At 42.5% G+C, this 19,284-nt stretch overlaps 1 protein-coding gene across 1 annotated transcript in view; it reads left to right on the forward strand.

Moving 5' to 3' along the window:
• CNKSR1 (connector enhancer of kinase suppressor of Ras 1) overlaps window positions 1-17,576 on the forward strand; it is a 56,674-nt gene extending 39,098 nt beyond the window's left edge. The window contains exons 18-21 of the mRNA XM_066572498.1: window positions 5,521-5,576; window positions 5,689-5,896; window positions 8,509-8,684; window positions 12,800-17,576. Coding sequence (XP_066428595.1) covers window positions 5,521-5,576; window positions 5,689-5,896; window positions 8,509-8,684; window positions 12,800-13,006 — 647 coding nt within the window. The 3' untranslated portion in view covers window positions 13,007-17,576. The remainder of the gene's footprint in view (window positions 1-5,520; window positions 5,577-5,688; window positions 5,897-8,508; window positions 8,685-12,799) is intronic.
• The last annotated feature ends 1,708 nt before the right edge of the window (window positions 17,577-19,284 follow it).

The following is a 19,284-nucleotide window of genomic DNA, read 5'->3' on the forward strand; positions in this document are numbered from 1 at the left end:
TACTACAGTGTGTTACAGCCGAATTTTTTTCACGCCCAGCTTACATTGGCCACTGTCTGCCTTTTGGACAGAAGGCTCTATTGGGCGGGAGTTTTTCTTAGGTCGATAACGACTGACTGCTGATGACAAAATGACCAGTTGCATATTCCCTCGCTGCCGGTGGTATTGGAATTCACTTCTATGATGATTTCGGTTGGCAATTTTCTCGGTAGCAGCTCTTTCTGACTCCGCAAAATTACCTTTCTCAAGTGGCATTCTTCAGTCATGCTGGCTCTCTGCCAGTTCGCCTGACAACCCAAGTTATGTTCTAGGTGGGCTCCTTGCATTGCCTCCGCTCTGCGGCAATACAGGGTTACCGTACCAGGGACCTCATATCTTCAGGCTGTTACGGTACATATTACTCAGCCATTGATTACCTCGTCCGAGGCTCCTTGTCAGGGTCTCTCTCCCCCTGGAGTATTGCCCTAGAACATCCCAAGGTCTTGCTGTGGCCCCAATAATACAGACGAGAAAACAAGATTTTTGGTATAACTTACCGTAAAATCTTTCTCGTCCTTTTCATTGGGGGACACAGCACCCACTCAGCGTGTTATTAGGACTGTAACATATACTCCTCTTGTTTGGAATGTTTTCAGTGCAGTCGGACATCGTGGTAGAATGAGTTAGTTTCTTAAGTATTGTAATTTTATTAACTATTGTTGTCGTATCCTACCTACTTGGGTGCTCCTACTGCTTGCTTACAAACTGAGCTAGCTTATGCCTGCAGGACAGGTATAGCTAGTGGTTGGAGTTAACACTTTTTATGCTTAGTGTCGCCTCCTAGTGGCAGAAACTATACCCAAGGTCTTGCTGTGTCCCCCAATGAACAGGACGAAGTTATACCAAAAAGCTTGTTATTCTAAAGGAGGACTCTTAATTTACATCATACAGGAATTTCTAATACATTTATGAGTTAAAATGTTTTATCCTCACTAACCCAAGAACAAAGTGAGTTAAGGAAACCTAATTTAGATTGCTGCTATGCAATGGCCCCAGTGTGGTGAGATATCTAGGGATAAAAGCAGTAAGAGAACAGGTATGAGGATGTAGTCACAGGGTGCAGTGAAATTTTTCTCAACTCTCCCTCCATATCAGCACCACTGGAGGCTGACTTTACACCCTAGACAAAGAGGTGAAAGGGAACCTGTCACCAGCCATGAGCACCATAATCTAAGTTATAGTGCTCATAGCGCAGAAGCCCAGAGGTGTTTTTTGTTTTTTTATTTGCCAATCTCCTGGTGCCTGCGATGTCAGCCCGAAAGTCAGTTTGCGAATTGTGTCATCTGACTCAAAACTGCAGGCTGTGTGAACACTCCCATAGAGATCAATGGAAGCGATCACACAGCTAGCAGCATGGAGTCCAATGGCATAGTCTGCGGTTTGAATGTATGCTCTGTGCAACAATGTTCGGGACTGACACAGCGGGCATCGGAAGGAGGGTAAGCATAAAAAAATACCTCCCCGGGCACCTGGGAACCTGTGTTTTTGAGCACCATAACGCTTTATTTTTTTTAATTAACATAGCTATCTGAGGCTTTTTTGCGGAATAAGTTGTATTTTTTAATGGTACCGTATAATGTATTGAAAAACTTTAAAAAGTTTCTAAGTAGAGTGCAATTGAAGTGGACCTTTTGCATCTCAGGGCAATAAATGAAGCCCTTTCTACTTTTCACTAAAACACAAAGATCACTGAATTGGTTTGGATGCTTTGGCACAGCTGGAAATTTCATCTTGCGTATACTCTTCCTCCAATCTCTCCTCTACCAAGTATCCATCAGCATATTAGAATAGAAAAGATTAGTGATCTTAATTGCTTTTCGAGGGCTCGAGGGGATTGTTTTGTCTACTGAACATCCTGAATGGCAGACCCATACTATACTACCCCACTATATCATCTGGAATCTCAGCAGGGTTTCTGGGTAACCTATCCTACAGTCTAGAGGACTATCTGAAACAGTCATTGATGCTATACTGCACAGCAGGAAGAGCATAAGTGTGTAATACCATCTACAACAAAGTCTGAAGAATCTTCATGTCATGGTGTGCGGCTCCCCTCATCCTCTTAAACCTCTAATGATTTTAGATTTTTTTTTTAGAGGCAGGACTAGTAAGAGGGCTGAGACCTAACATATTAAGTCTAGATATTAGCATTAAGGTCCTACTTCAGTTGTGATCTAGCAGATCACCAGTGGGTGAAGAGATTCTCAAAGGCTGCAAATAGTCTCTCAAAAGATATCTAATACTGTACCTTTTTGGAATCTCAGTGCAGTCCTAAGGGGCATAAATAATGGCTCCCTCTGAACCCCATATGGAGTTGAATATAAAGACTGTCCTGGAAAAAAAGGTTCCTGGTCACCATCACAACAGACGAAAAGTAAGGAGCGATTCAAGTGCTCTCTATTAAAGAACTACACCTAACAGTTCTTGATGACAGACTTCTCCTTTCAGATCACAAGCTACAGTTCTCCTTCTACCAGAATCCAACAAATTCAAAGTAAAGCATTCCAAACATTGGATGTCCACAGAAGTGTTAAGATACCTGCAGACCTGCAGAATTTTTTTGGACCGTTTTCCATGGCATTGCCAACCATGCAACCTTCCATGGTGATGACTGTCTGCAGAGGACGTTATCACAGTCCTCGGTCTACCTGCACCTTACGCAAGCTATACACATTTTGTCATGTCAAACTTATTGTTCACACTCTGGAATGTTATCAGGGATAGTCCATCATTTTCATACTCTGGGGTTATACAATGTCTACTTTCCGCAAAGGAGGAGTGTTTTATCTCTGTGACTGCTCTCCCTCCAGTCCTTAGTACAGAGGGCAAGACAGTAGAGACAGTGACCTGGGACTAAGTAATGAAAATGGGGTGGATGCGGTGGAAGGGGTTAATATAGTTAGAACTGGCAGGGATCAAACACGCACTGTCATGCACATAATGGCCTCTGCCAGAAATTGTGTCTCTATGCTCACATAAAGAGTAAGCATAAAATTTGAATAGCTTATGTTGCATCTGAGATCCACAACATCCATACATATAATTTTGGGTTACCATGTATGTCAAGCATACATTAAAATCAAGGACAATCTTTGCCAGAGAAGCTAAAAATCTCTCAACCGGAGCCATATCTGTCACCTGGGCAGACAGAAGAAATGCTTCAATAGAACAGATCTGCAGAGCTGCCATGTGGTTGTCCAATGTAAATCTTGTGCCATGTATGCAGTCCTTTAAAAAGCTGTTCAAGGGTGGATACTGTTGTATGAAATGTGAGTGTGTTGCACTCTTTGAAGCCCAGATCCTGGATCTAAATGCACAACTTGCAACACAGATCCATTGGCAACATGGAAAGGAGTTTGCTGCTCACTGAGCAGGCACTTGCTGGGGTAGATGTGGGGATGGATGGTAGTATAGGAGTGCAGGATGATCAGGCAGCTAGCTGGGTGACAGAAGGGGTAGAGGAAGGCAATCCAAGAAGGCTAGTCCTGAACTGGCATACCCCAACAAGTTTGCAAAGTTGGCAGATGAAGGGAATACCATTACAGGATTGACACTGCAGCAGCACTGGCCTCTGACCACCAGAGGCATGTCTGCTCCAGTAAGAAAAGGCAATAGGAGCACAGAGCAGACTAGATGGTCCTGGTAGTGGGACAGACAAGGCAAGCCATCACAAGGACCGTGATTGTCAAACGCTGTTGTGTCTTCCTGGCGCTTAAGTTCGACACAATACCAAACGTAGCCGAGAGCCTGAAGGTTTCACAGAGGGGCGCAGTATGCAGTCCCTGGTCACGTGATCGCTGCAATCTAATGGATAACGGCGATCACGTAAAGGGGAAAAAAAAGGATCCGATTTATGAGGGAAGGTAAAATTACTTGCCTAAGGCCTCTGGTAATGTCCCCTGACGGGATTTTTATCCGCGGACCTTTCCCCAACTTCGGCAGACGCACCTGTCACCAAAATGCTGACGTAAGTGCAAAAGCTAGGGAGGAAAATTTAACGGCTCCTTGCTCCTGGCTACTAAAGGTAGCCAAGAGCCTGAAGCAGTGACCGAGGTGCCGTGGTGAGCGGTCCCTGGTCACGTGATTGCTGTTATCCAATGGATAATGGCGATCATGTAAAAGTTAAACTGTTGAAATTTAATGCTCCTTTCGGTTTGGACCGTGTTGTGCACACGAACATAAGATTAGGGCCACAATGGGTATGTTTCTGAACACGGGACAAACGGGCATCCATTTTGGAGTGAAATTCTTCATTCATATGTGTGCTGTACAAAAAAGTCTGTTTTTAAAATAACATAATTGCCAAAAAAATTTAAATCATAAATTTTTTTTTGTCCTTTTGCTTTGCTTAGTCATTCAAAAACTGTGGGGTAAAAATACGCAGGACACCACTAATTCATTAAGGGGCCTAGTTTTCAAAATGGCGTCATTTATGGGGGTTCTACATGTGTGCAATGGGACCTAAAACACCTTCAAGCAAAATATCTATTCTGAAAGCCACCGGCTGCTTCTTTCGGTTTGGGCCCCGTTGTGCATACAGACATATTAGGACCACAACGAGTGTTTCTGAACGCAGGATAAACAGGGGAATCGATTTTGGGGTGTAAATCTTTATTTTCATGTACACTGTAGAAAACAAAACTCTTTTTAAAATGAAATCTTTGCAAAAATTTGAAATTTCAATTTTTTTTTTCTCCTGTAAATTTGCATTGCATTAACTCCTGAAAAGAAATTTTGGGGTCAAAATATTCATGACACCCCTCAGTGAATATATTAGGGGTGTAGTTTTTAAAATGGGGTCATTTGTGGGGGTATCTATCATTCTGACACCTATGAGCCTTTGCAATCTTGGCTTGGCGTAGGAAAACAAAATGTTCCTCGAAATGTTAAATTTGTACGTCTCCTAAATGGTAAAAAAAAGCTAAAGTTTTTCAAATGTGCATCCAGAATAAAGTAAACAGATGACAATATATATCTTATCAAAAATTTGTACAGTATGTTTGCCCATATTGGCAATATTGCAATTAAAATGTGAAAAAAATGTCAATTTTTTTTCAAAATTTTCACAATTTTGGTGCTTTTAATAAGTATACAGAAATTCGATTGGTCTATTTTTACCACCAAAATGAAGTGCAATATGTGGCGAAAAAAACATTGCAAGAATTACGGGGATATGCAAAACCTTTACAGAGTTAGTCTATGTTAAAGTAACACATGGAGACAAATTTTGGAAATCTGACATCACTAAAGTGCAAACAGGCTTCATCACTAAGGGGTTAAGCTTCCATGAAATACACTGAGGGGTGAAGGAAGGGGCTATTTAACCTTTCTATTTCTTTGCAAACAACATAGACTTGAGCAGCCAGCAAATATGAATTTCATAAAGGTTTTAAAAATGAGAGCTCTTATGTTATTATAGATAAAGTAAAAGAGTGCCTTCATTTACATTCTATAGTGAACTAACTGCTATAATTTAATTAGACTGTTACAGTGAAACTGAAGCTGAAGATGATGATCAAGTCAAGTCACATGATATAGTAAGACTTCGTCCCCTTATTATTTTATGCCTTTTATGTTTTCATACTTTTTATAATTCCTTCTGTTGACAATGCATTATTAGTAAACTATCCTATTCCCAACCATGTTTAGGTAAAGAAGCCCTTGATGCAGTCTCCTTCTAGGAATGTGTCTGGCTTAAAGGCAGCAGCTGTTCCTCAGGAGGAAGCACAATGTGGACACTCCCTAAAGTCTAGTAACATCCTTCAGTTGAAACAGTCGCCTATTCGTAATACATCTGAAGCAATGCCAGCAGTTACTTGTGAAGAAGAGGCAGAAAGTGGACGTTTGCCAAAATCCAGTAAAGTCCCACTATTTTTATATTTTTTATATTGTGGTACATACATGTTGAAGCTTCTCATGTGCCAGTACTAAGGTTCAATTTTGCAGTAGTCATTGCATAGTGTCCATTTGATGGCTCTGATGTTTATTAAAAAAACGTGCATCATACATGGGTGAACATGCCTGCTTTTGCAGACAGCTGAGAACTACTAGAATAAAAGATAGTTAATGGAAATGTGACATCAGAGAATTACCTATTGTATAAATTACGTCTTCTGTTAGGCCTCATGCACATAGGCAAACACGGATTCCGCTGCTGAATCCTGCAGTGGAATCCATGCGTGCCCTCAGACATTGGCATTAAAAGACAGGTTCTTGCCTCTCCGGATCCAGCGCGGGTCTCCTCTGCCGCGGCCGGATCTCCCTTCTTCAGCACGGCGGATGCGCGGTTCCTTTTTTTAAAAAATCTCCTGCTTTCCCCCCGTATCCGCAGCACGTCTGAAGTGACAGCTGTGGGTGTGCTGCAGCAGGAACGGCTTCCATTGAATCTGTCCCTGCGGAATCTGCAGAAAAATAGAGAATGCTGCGATTTTATTTCTGCACGTAGCGGCCGCAAATAAAATCCGCTGGTCTACGTGGAGAGAGGAATCTCGACACACATTAATGGGCACATAGACATCCAAGGGCGATCTGCTGCTCAAAGGGCTTTTTTAAAAAAAAAATTATTTGTGGTCTACCATATAATGTAATCCTAAGTGGAGTAAAATGGGGGGGGGGGGGGTTTAAAATTTCCCCTACTTCTGCGATGCACAAACTGCAAAAAAAATTATAAGCTAGCTTTATTCCATCTGTCAGTACAATTACTTTGATACCAGACTTAGGCCCCCTGTCCACGGGCGTTGCGGTTTCCCGAGCCGCTGCCTGGGAGCAGGATCCGCCACCAAATCTCCGCCGGTCAGCCCTATCTTTTAAACACAAAGTTGTCTTGAAGAAGCACTCGCCTGAAAATACATTTTTCTGTCCCTGATCGTTGTGTTATGTGCTCCTAATCCCATAATACATCAGCACAGCATTATATGAGCTGCTACAGACTGTACGATCTTTGCTAGCTGGGAGTACAGTATAAATATCATTAACCTCTACATTCACCTAAATAAGCTAAACACCATAACTGTACAGTCAGAGGGAATGAACTATCTTTATCATAACTGTGTGACAAGAGCCTCTAGTCATCAGCAGTAAAGTGATTGGAGATATTGTCTTCCCTGAGAACAGCAGGTGTGGCACAGTCCATTTCAGCCTCCTGCACAGTGGTAAGAGCAATATCGGACCGTGATTCACAGCCCAATACCGCCCTCACAATCCTTCTAAAAACCCCTGATAGCGAGACTGGAAACAGCCTCACATCACCGTGGGGGTTCCCTTCATCCCTGCCGTGGATGCTGCAGCAAGGAATCGCAATGTTCTCCTACTGTTTTTAATGCCTCCGGCCCCATTGAAAATCTGTGGAAACCCCTGGATACAACAGCCACACATCCCTGCGGGACTGCAGGAATCCCCCACTGCAACTGTCACGGTCGTGGCAGGAGATAGTGATGTTTTCCCACTGGTTTCAATGGTGCTGGCCCCGTTGAAAGCAATGGATGATATAACAAAAAGAAAGGTTGCATTTTTTTTTCACGCAGCATCACAGGAGTGAAAACCTCAGAAATGAGAATCGCCCAATTTTCTCCCCAGTGTGAAGAAGCCCTTAATTTTATTACACAGGAAGTTCTAGTGATTGAGCTCTGGTGTCTCCGATCAGAGAACAGAAAGTTAAACAAGATAATTCTAGCTGACATATATACTGTGGGGCTAGTTGGATAATGAATTGAAGAAAAAAAATTAATGAGTGCCTTTAACCCCTTCTTGCTTCAGGACGTACATTTACATCCTGGAGCGTCAGGGTATGTATGAAGAGAGGTTGCCCCGTACGCCCCCATCCCCCCCCCCCCCCCCCCCAATGCCCTCGCGGTGAGATCGGGCGAGGCATATTAACATCTTCATCAGCACTTCAGCTCTATTCCAAGTAACCTGATTGGTTCTGATTCACAATTCCAGCAACCTGATTGGTTATTTGGGTTGTCTGTGCAGGTATCAAGGCAGCCGGGAGCCTTCTGAAAGGAGACTACCTATCAAGCCATCCCCGTGGGGTGGCTTGATAAGCTGCCTGTCAAATTGCAGTATGACGTCATGCTGTAGCATAACGTCATACTGCAGGAGCGATCAAAGCATCGCATATTGTAGTCCCCCAGAGGGACTTAAAAGTAAAGTAAAAAAAAATCAATGAATTTTTTTAAATTGTCTAAAAAAAAAAAAAGTAGTAAAAGTTTAAATCACCCCCCTTTTGTCATATCTATAATTAAAAAATCTAAATCATAAAATAAAAATACATATTTGGTATTGCTGCATCCGTAAAAGTCCAATCTATCAAAGTAGTGCATTATTTTCTCCGCATATTAAACGTCGTCTGAAAACAAAAATTTCTATATTTTTTCTATAGCTATATGACCTTGCAGATCTATATTATCTATGTAAGCCTTTTACGTAGTTTCTGACATATGTGACCGGACTTTACACTATTTCCTATAGTTGATGATGATCTTCACATCATGATGACTTGCCTAAAACAAGGAGGCGTTTCTCTTATTGGTAAGAAGACTGCCATGACACGGGATGAATATAGGAAATCCTTTATACGTCGCAACAAAAATCCCAACATAAACAGAAAAGCACATGCTTTACGTGTTCTCCAGAGCACACTGAAGGTGAGTGTGGAATGCACATAAACTATGAAAAGCTAGGGTAACACACTACAGAAGTTTCCTTCGTACCTTTTTCTTCTACTGGGATCCAACGTTAACTGAGACTGTAAAACATGCCAAAAGAACTGAAAAAAACTGCTGAGTAACAACATGATCAGAATATTTTATAGGGAGAAGTATTAGGCCTCATGTCCACTGGGTAAATGGAATTGCGGAATCCGCAGCGGATTTTGCCCATAGGGAATGATTGCCATCCGCGGGTCCATTAAATTGATTTTTGCACCCGTGGATGGCATTTTAAAAGAATTGCGTTTTTCATGCGCGGGAGAAAAAACGCGGCATGCTCCATTTGCCGCGGAATCTGCGCGGATCGGCAACATTGCTATCACTTTGATAGCAATGTGTGCGGATATCTGCATGCAAAAAAATGCCATTTAAAGCAAATTTGCGCGGATTGTATTTTTTGAGTGGACATGAGGCCTTAATTGAAAGTCACCGTGCAAAGTGAGAATATATGATTATTCACAGGTTATTGTAGCTGGCACAAGTATTCATACAGGTTTGTAATTGAAAGGAATATTGCAAGTTTCTTCAAGCAAAGAACAGGGCACCAGTTTTGTTTCACCACTATAGAAACAGATTTTTCATTTTTTTACATTTACGTTTTTGCATTGACATAGATGTATAAGGCAGATCTCACACTAATGGGTTTTAATCCAGCTCTATCCTTGGCGTCGTCCGCACGTACTTTTTTCAATTCCTGTATTGCGGATGGTCACAGCGAGCCACCGTCTGACATGCACAGTACAGAATAATCTTTCTTTTTCCCGCGTCGTCGCTAGGCAGTGATGTGGGTACTGACGACCTCTCCTCAATGTTAATTCCGGATGGACCGCAGGTCTGACTGCTTCCATTGACTTAAATGGATGCTGTCCATGCAGAATCCGCACAAGAATAGAACATGCTGCGATTTTATTTTCGCAAGCGGAAATCGCAATCGCAAATTTGAGTGGACATGCGAATGTTCTATTCTTGTAATGGATGCAGGATACTGTGGATTGTCCGCGCAGGTGACTATCACAGATTCTGTTTGGCCTAAGGGCTTGTTTTTTCTGTGATGAGTTGTATTTTTCTTTTATTGGTACTATTTAACATACCGTATAATGTATGGAAAAACCTTTTACAAATTTTTACATGGAAAGGAATGAAAACATTTAAAAAAGAGGGTGTGGGAAGGGGTCACACCTTCCTGCTGACTGTGTAGACGTGTGGTCAGCTTGACCTCGGCATCTATTAACAATTAAATGCCACGATCAGAGCTAACTCCGATTGCAGCAGTTACCAGCAGCAGTCCAAAGTCTGCTCTATAACCCGTTCATGATCACAAGACAGTGTTATGATGGTCCTGAAGTGATTAAAGGAGCACTATTCAGACAATGTCTGCTTGTTTAATAGCCTGTGTGTGCGCCTCTTCAATCTTATATACTATCTTATATACAATCGTAATATACTTTCATTTAAAAAATCTTTTCACCACAATCTTTTTGCTATTGATGACTGACAGGTCATCTGTAGATGATCATTGTGGACCTGCTGTGCAGATCCATGCCAAACAGCTGATTCCTAGTGTAGCTGTCGCTAAGCTCAGTGGAAGGCGCAGAAAATGCTGACTGTAGTGCAGCAGCCCAAGTTAATACTGAAGTGCAGTTCCCATTGAATTCCCCTGCTGATCATCTATTGATTACGTGTGAGTCCTCAATAGCAAAAGTTGAAAATGTTTGCACTAAAGTGTTCATCTGAGATCAAGAGTTGATCTAAGATCAAGTAGAAAAATGTTGCACCAACACGGTTTAGCCCGTGATCTTCGTTCAAATCTAGGTTCAATTTGGTCCCCCGATTTTGGCAGATAAAACTAGTTGAATTTAATTTAGAAGCTGAAATCTAAGCTGGTGGACTAAGCCTAATTAGGCTTTTCTTGGGTGCTGTGAAATTACACCCACGTTTGCTGCAGGTAGTGGCCATGTTTTTACTATCGTTATGTATGCTTGGAAGATCACCTGACTACATTCACCAGTTACCATGCACAATAAATATTTTCTATGTTCAGCTCTTGATTGCAGATCAAATGAACTTGGTTTTGCACATTTGAGATAAAAAAGAAATGGGTCAACCTTTTCGTTCCTTAAACCTTGTTCAACAGCTGATTGTAGTTTAACTAATTCACAAGCAACAGCATTGTTGGTGCAACCAGCCCTTAGTTGTGAGAAAAAAGAGCCTCTTTAGGGTACATGCACTTGGACGGTTTTTCTGTCCATTTCTCGGACTGAAATAATCAGTCTGAAATTCAGGCCGAAATAGCATCTATTCATTCAAATGTTCGAATGGGTTTATTCACATAGGGTTCTTTTTGTACCTGGATGAATAGTCAGAGTAAAAACAATTACCGCATATCCTATTGGGCATGTAACCATTTTTGTCTGAGGCTCACACATGTGCAGTACACCACACATTGGATAGCACACTGATAGGATGTCAGTGCGCTGTCCAATCATAGTTTAGAAAAATCGAGCACAACTTTTTCAGCACCTGTGTACATGTAATCTAAAGGTGGTAAAGTGTAAATGTTGGAGCAGGTCTTCAGTCTTGGTAAGAGACAACATGGTGGAAGGATCTGGATTCTATACCAGCCTGAGCAAAGAAAGGTAGCCTGAAGAATGCTGATATTCCAGGTGCTGACTTTGAAAATTGAGCAATAGAACAGTATAGTCTCCTAAGTCAGAGCTGGAAAAATAATTAAAATTCCGAAGCTCCCTAAACTACTGTCGTATACGAAGGATAGCAGTCACATGGCATGTACTGTAGACGACCCCATTCACTAAGTCATGCTATGAATTTTGAACTCTGTGACATGCACTACCTTCTGCTTTGTTTTTTTTCTCCCACTATTTGTTGTGGCAGTGTCGCAGATTTTCACCGTAAAATTCATACATTGCAGCTCAAATATAGGAAAATGAGAGCGCTTTGGTAAAAATGATTAATCCAGAGAAAACAGAATAACTTTCTATAGATACATAATCCATTGGCAGGTGGAGAGCCGCTAACCCCTAAATCAACCACCAGATACTCTAAAATGAGCAACCCAGGAAATGAGCTGACACAACCCCAGTGAGAAAAAAAAATGAGGAAAAAAGACAATAAAGGGGTCAGCGCTTCTTTAAAGATTCTAATCTGAATATAACTATATAGCTGTAGAAAGAAAGGCACTTAGAAAGGGGCCCCAGTATAAGAGACCCCTAAAACATGGCATGTTGATCAATGTAGGTGGTAACTAGAGATGAGCGAGCGTACTCGGAAAAGCACTACTCGCTCGAGTAATTTGCTTTATCCGAGTATCGCTGTGCTCGTCCCTGAAGATTCGGGTGCCGCTGCGGCTGACCGGTGAGTCGCAGGGGAGAGAGGGAGAGAAAGATCTTACCTCCGTTCCTCCCCGCTCTCCCCTGCAGCTCCCCGCTCCGTGCCGGCACCCGAATCTTCAGGGACGAGCACAGCGATACTCGGATAAAGCAAATTACTCGAGCGAGTAGTGCTTTTCCGAGTACGCTCGCTCATCTCTAGTGGTAACCCATAGTGAGCGTTTCCAGCAGGGTCCACACCAGGCAAAGATGAGGAGAATTCCTTTTCTTTATCAATCTGAGATGACACACAAACTCTTATTTACATGCATGTGGCTTAACTCTCCTCATGGCAGATGTACTCCCATGGCCAATGCTATACCAGCCACCAACTTTAATAGATTAGCATACAGATTTATTTGTACAGCTCTGTCCATCTCCTTAATGCTGGGTTTCTAACTTGGGGGAAATAGGAGTAGAAGCCAATTTTCCTTATTTTAGGGGGGGGGGGGGAATTTCCAACTGCAAATCAGAATAAGTCCCTGGATTATCAACCCTACTGAAGTAAGCGAGATACTATAATATGTAATGTTATTAAATTCAAGAAGATCAGCACATCACCCAGCAAGGATATTTTAAGAGGCATTGTCCTTGGTGTGAGCACCCCTTTTGAATCCTGAATTCCTAAATAAATTTGTAATATAATTAGTAATGTGTTTCCCATAGGCAAAGCTTTCAGAGTTGCAATCACTGAACCAGGTCCTGGAAAATTCAGACTTGAACTCTGCTGCATTTCAGAAATGGAAGTCTGAGCATGAACATCTTTATGGCAATCTTGAAAAGAGTCCTCCAGTACAAGAAGCAGTTGCTGGTAACCAATATCAAGAAATTAAAAGTAATCAAGACAGCAGAGAGAGTGACGAAAGTGACTAACTTATATATGACAGCGACTAAAACCAAATACTATTTGCCTGTATTACTTTTGTGATTTTAATTGTTATGGTACTTACAAGTTCATTGTTAGTGGCATCATTGTATAAATGTTCATCTCAGAGTGCCACAGATGCATACCAAATCCATTTTGTCTATTACAGCAATCCACCAGAGTCTTGCTTTGAAGATGCAATAAACCAGTCTGGTCATTTGTGCACAAGTCTCAATGAATCAATGTATCAGATCCTAATGTGATGGTCTCATCAGTCTGATCTTGTTATTGACTTTTATGAAAGAATAGTGCATGGGTATAGCTATAGTTTATAACGATAGTTGTTGATTAAAAAAACAAAACAAAAAAATAACAGGTTTTCTGCACATTTCCTGAGCTACAGTTAAGACTGTGAAAGGTTTTTAAAAAAATCTCTGAACATGTACTTTTGGATATTTGAAATATATTCATGTTTTATATGCATTTTGGGCTCCTTTAATCAATAATGCCTACAAAAACTTGTGCGATTGCCCAATAAATCTACAATGCATGTTTTTTAAACATTTATACCCTCCCGGTTTTTGTGACCCCCCCCCCCCCCCCCCCCCCTACCCAATTGACTTTAAAGAGAGAGACCGCATGATTTTAATTTAAAAAGAAAAAACAATACAGTGGATGACACAGAAATTGCATCACCACATATTTTGTTACTTTCATGCAGAAATTGAAAATCAACGAAGCCGAAGAGATATGAAAATAGCTATATGTAGGGATGGTATTAGTGTATCTTGACGCCACCGGAAGTGTGGATGGTGACAAGATACTAGGTGCTTGACGGGGACGGGGGGGTTAACTATCCCTGTTCGTGATAGGTTCTTATTTCTCTCACAGTAGGTCCTGAATCCACAGCGATCTGGTCAAGTAAGTATAGCGCGCTTCATCAGCGGCCTCCCGGCAGCAGCTTCGGTGGAAGTGTGGTCACAGCTTCAGGGTGCTGTGTGGTCTTCTCCGTGTCACTGTTCGCGGCAGCACTAGCATGACTGTGGCCAGCGCTGCATCGGCGACTCCTTCCCTCTAGCGTCGCTTTCTCCCTGTCACTGCTACAGCACTTATTACTGTCCCCGGAGACATCTGCGGCGCCCTCCCTGATAAAGCGCTGCACTTACTTTGCCCTTCTATTACCGGGGTCCCTGTGCCTGTCCCTGGCAGCTGCAGTGTAGAATTTTTTTCCTCCGCTCCCTTGTAGTCGAGGCCAAGGAGGAAGCGGAGAGCCGTTGCTGCAAATGTTTCACCGCTGAACAGCGCCGGTAAGGGCGAATGAAATGCGCTTGCGTCCTGCACAGTAAGTCCCCCAACAGCAATAAGCAGTGTGTTCTCCCTCATAGCAGTGCCGTGACTTTTGCCTTGGCTACAGCCTTAGGGATGTTTTGGGAAAAGGCTACACTAATTCCTAGCCATACAGCCATACAGCACAAAGCACTACACACTGTTCAGCTAGGACCTTTCTGAAGTCACCAATCAGAAGCTGGGGGTGTGACAGGGGCGTGCCTGAATCCAAGCCCTGTCAAACCCCTAGCTTCCTGGTGGCGTCAAGATACACTAATACCTGTAGGAATTATGCACACAAATCAATATTTTTTTAAATATATTCTACAATTCTATATTGAAATTGCACAACAGCCTCTGCATCCAGCTTCTATCTGCCTATGGCAAATTGTTTACAAAATTCCATCCTGCAATGATTTTTATATTAAAGCCATTTTGTAACAGGTTACATATTCTGTGAAGAATAGACAGTGATACAGTAGCTGGTTTTCAGTATTTTGTAGGCCCCCTATAGCCTTTATGATTGCTGACAATATTGCATTGACAGAATGTACTCTTTATTTAATTTGTGGTGCAGAAATGAAGACACTTCTTTAGAGTGAGGCTACCAACACATGGATGAGTGCATTATCAGTCTGAGGAAAATAAGCCCTGTCCTGAAAATAAGCCCTAGCTGCTGAAGAAAAAGCACAAAAAAAAACCCACATCACCTAAGAAGCGCTGTCAGTTCCGCCGTGTTTTCTCCCTGGTCCCTGGCAGTTGTCTTCAGGCATCTCTTCTGGTGAGGGATTGTAAAATCCACACCTCCAGTAAATGCTGCCTCAGATTGGCTGAGCAACACAGCACTCAGACAATCACAGCTATTCATTGAATGATTGTAATTGATTCATCAAGTGCTGCTTCTGATTGGCTGAGCCGTGACCCTGAGCCAATCAGAGGCAGTGCTTCCTGGAGGCGGGGATTTTCCAATCCCCAAAGGATTTTTCAAGTCCCAAAATCATGACGGCTGCCAAAAAAGAAGTACACATAAAGGTCAGCAACAAGGAAATCAAAGTGGTTAATACCTTCATATTCCTTGAGTCCCATTGATCACAGAGGCAGCTCCACAGGTGAATTTGGTTAAACACAATCAAGAAGGACACTGGAATGGACATCACGCAATTTAAAGCAGCCGTAGAGAATAGAGATGCTTGAATAAGACTGCCCAACAGAGTATCCAAGAGTCTGACACGACTGAAGAGATAGAAGTGGAATAAGATCTGTGATACCAGAGGCTTAACAAAAAAAATACACAATTTAGATGAAGTACTCTTCTGCCGTGCGAAGCAGTCACGTTCCCATTGGATCCATGCGATTTAACCCTTTCCACTTGAATGGCTGACCTGTTCTGACAGCATGAGCTTCCTCTATAGCGCCGATGTCGGAACAGTTCCGCAACTGCAGTGCAGGAGTGAATCTGCACCCGCTCGTCAGACACATCGGCTGCAGATGCACTCCTGCACTGGTCCTCCTCTGGGACCCCCGAGGAGAAGGCATGGTTTTTAACCCCTTCTACCTTCTCCTTTACACATTACATAGCGCTCAATTAGCGCTTTGTAATGCAGTGATAATGCGGAAGTAACACTGCCGCATTCCAGCTGGCGATCATATGACTGCCGGGAGCCTCCTGACCTCAGCTGGCACTCACAGCCTAGATCAGGAGGGTGAAGAGAGAATGTGGAAGTATTATTTCCACATTCCTCCGCCGATCATGTGACTGCCGACACCCTCCTGATCTCAGCTGTCAAAGATCAGGAGGGTGAAGGGAGAATGCTGAATGGACATTCCAATAAATTGGAGCTTGGGGGAAATAAATGGATTGGAAAGGGTTAAAAGTTGCTGGAAAAAATGTGGCATGGTCTTTTGGCTTATTTCGGGCAGGCCATTTTTATTTTCTGTGTTGCACTCTTTCTTGGATGACCTGTAACCACACCACTGAAATTTAGACCTCTATGAACAGTTTCCATACCCGCATTCTCTCCAGATGCCTGATCCCACAGGTTAAAGGTTGAATATCTGTTTTTGAGGCCATACATTCCCGATAGCGATCTTATGATGCCATGAATTTCTTGGGTTGTCAAATTCCTTCCTTCCAGCCAGTGCTTCTTGTTTATGCTATAACCGATAATTGATTGCAATTCATCTGGTTAATTATCTGACATGTTGATTACCCCTTATTACTCACAGCACCACTCTTCTTCCTTGGAGTTAATTACTTTGGCATGATCCAAACTAAAAGAAACTATATTTATTGCCCACTGCAACCAATCACAGTGCAGCTTTCATTTTACCCCATGCGTTTAAAAGAGAAGCTGTCTTTGTTGCCAATAGCAACCTATCAGAGCACAGCTTTCATCTCTTAGACAGTATTGATAAACGAGGTCCAATCTTTTTCAAGGTGATGTAGTTTTTTATGGTTCACTGTTGTACTACAATTGGATTTTCCAAAGATGTATTACTAGGAACATCCTATAACTGCTGCTATAAGTAGTGTAAAATGATTAATGATGATCATGATAAGACTGCAGTTTTTAACTGGGGTAGTGTGTGCAACAGAACCACCATGTCTGAGCTTATTCAAGAAGTCTAAACATAAAGTCCAGAATGAAAAATACATTTTCAAGGCTTTAGTCTTCTATTTTGGAAGTCAGTAAAGCAGCCTCTGTATTTTGGATGGGTAGCGTCCTTACTAAGGGGTTAAACAACAAATTTGTGAAGAACATAAAAACAGACCAATCATAATACAATAGAATCCTCTTCCTATCAATGCTTGAGTAAGGGCTTATTCAGACGACCGTATATCAGCCGCCCTCTCTGCAGGGGAAGGAGGCTGGAAGTGCCAGGAACAGTGCTCTGAGCTCCTGCCCCCTCTCCGCCCCCTCTGCACTATTTGCAATGAGGGGAGGTGGGATGGGGGCGGAGCTATTTCCCAGAACTTAGCCCCGCCCTGACCTACCTCCTCTCATTGCAAAAAGTGCAGAGGGGGCGGGAGCTCAGAGCACTGCAGAGAGAGGCGCCGTATATCGGCCGGCGTGAATACCCGGCCCATATACGGTCGTCTGAAGCCGCCCTAAGTTCAATATGATTGTAGCATGCATGGCGCTTGATGTCTGTGACCAAAGTGTACATCCATCCTATTGTAATGAGTATATAACATCTGTGTTCTTGAATAAATACATTGCAGTTTTAAACTGTTAATATACATGAATAAAAAATGTAAAACAGTTCATCTAAAGTGATTGTTTTTTTTATCTATCAGGATCCCAGAACCAGAAAATGTATCATTCTGGTAAGAATATAAAAAAATTTCAATCCCTGTTTCATGCTGATATGGAAGAAGGATTGAAATCCAATTGATTCACTCTGTAAAAAAAAAAAAAAAAATTCAAGCTCTTAACAGGACTTCTACATCTCAGGTAGATATGCAAATGATTAGACTTGTGGTGTGATTGGATGAACAGTCTTGGCAGCTGATTCCCCTAAAGTTCTACCCTTGGCCTATAAAAACACTCTCAGAGACTACTTGTGTGTAATATATCTCTTTTATACTTGCGTAGAGCTTGTTGACTACTAGACATTCCTATATAACGCAATCAAAGAGATTTCGCCCACTTAAAGAGTTTGAGAGGCGGCACTTTTGGAATGTGAGAAGCTGGATGGTCATATCAATAAATTGGCTGTTCCAACCAGACTGTTAGGAGGTGTTGGGACCAGGGGATTTGTGAGGACACACACATAAGGCAACTGGGCTCAGGCTGCCATCAACAGACCAACATTACAGGCCCCTGTATTTGTCAGAACCATTTCCAGGTGCTTGGATGGAGGGCATTTGGTCTTACGGAGCCCATTTCATGTGCCGCCTTTTGACAGCCACCTATCGTTGCTTGCAGTGGTGATATAAACAACAAAACTGGACTGCTACAGAGTGAAACTGGGTTGTTTTCTGCAACAAATACAGGTTTAGTTTGGGCACTGGCGACAGAGACTCTGGCTCTAGACCTAGAGGTGAGCGCCTCAATCCTGCCTTTGCTGTTGACCAGCACACTGTCCCCAATGCTGATGTGATGGTCTGGGGGTCCATCACATATGGCAATTATCCCTAGTAGTAGCACGAGGGACAGCTGGGTAATATCTTCAGGACATCCTGCAGCCACACGTGTTGCCTCCCATGGCAGGGCTTCCAAGAGGCATTTTCCAGCAGGATAATGCTCGGCTGCAAACCGGTCACAGGAATACCTCCACAGCATTGCCACATGGCTGTGCCCTGCACACTAGCCGCTAATTCTCTAACTTCCCAGTGTCATTCAAACTTGAAATTTGGCACAACCATTTTTAGGTTGTAAATGGGAAAAGTAAAGGGGTCATAACTTGATTATTCAATTCTAAGCGCAAAAGTAAGTGCCCCCCCATGTAATGTAACTAGCAACACACATCTGTACTGCACAAACTTAGTTTGGCAGACCATTCTTCAGATTGTAAATAGGATAAGTAAAGGGGTCGCAACTTGATTATTCAATTCTAAGTGCGAATAGTGACCCCCTATGTTATGTTGTTAGTCATTCACAACCCTAAAGGCGAGCTCTCTCCATGTTTTTTGGTTTTGCAATGCTTCTTTCAGTTGTGTGATATCCATGCCAGTATCCGCTTTGACAGTATCAAGCCATCGTGTTCTTTGGCAGCCAGGTCTTCTTTTTGCCACTGATCTTTCCAAGCATTATAGATTTTTCTAGCGACTTTGCTCGCATTACATGGCCAAAGTATGTGAACCTGAGCCCGGCCATCTTGTCCTCCGTGAGCTGGAGTCTGGTCATCTTGCCCTCCAGTGATATATCGGGTCTTATACGATTCAGGACTTTTCTGTTTGTTACACTTGCTATCCAGAGTATTCACAACAGCTTTTGCCAGCACCACAGCTCGCATG

This window comes from Eleutherodactylus coqui, chromosome 1 (assembly GCF_035609145.1).
Source record: "Eleutherodactylus coqui strain aEleCoq1 chromosome 1, aEleCoq1.hap1, whole genome shotgun sequence".
Classification (NCBI taxonomy): domain Eukaryota; kingdom Metazoa; phylum Chordata; class Amphibia; order Anura; family Eleutherodactylidae; genus Eleutherodactylus; species Eleutherodactylus coqui.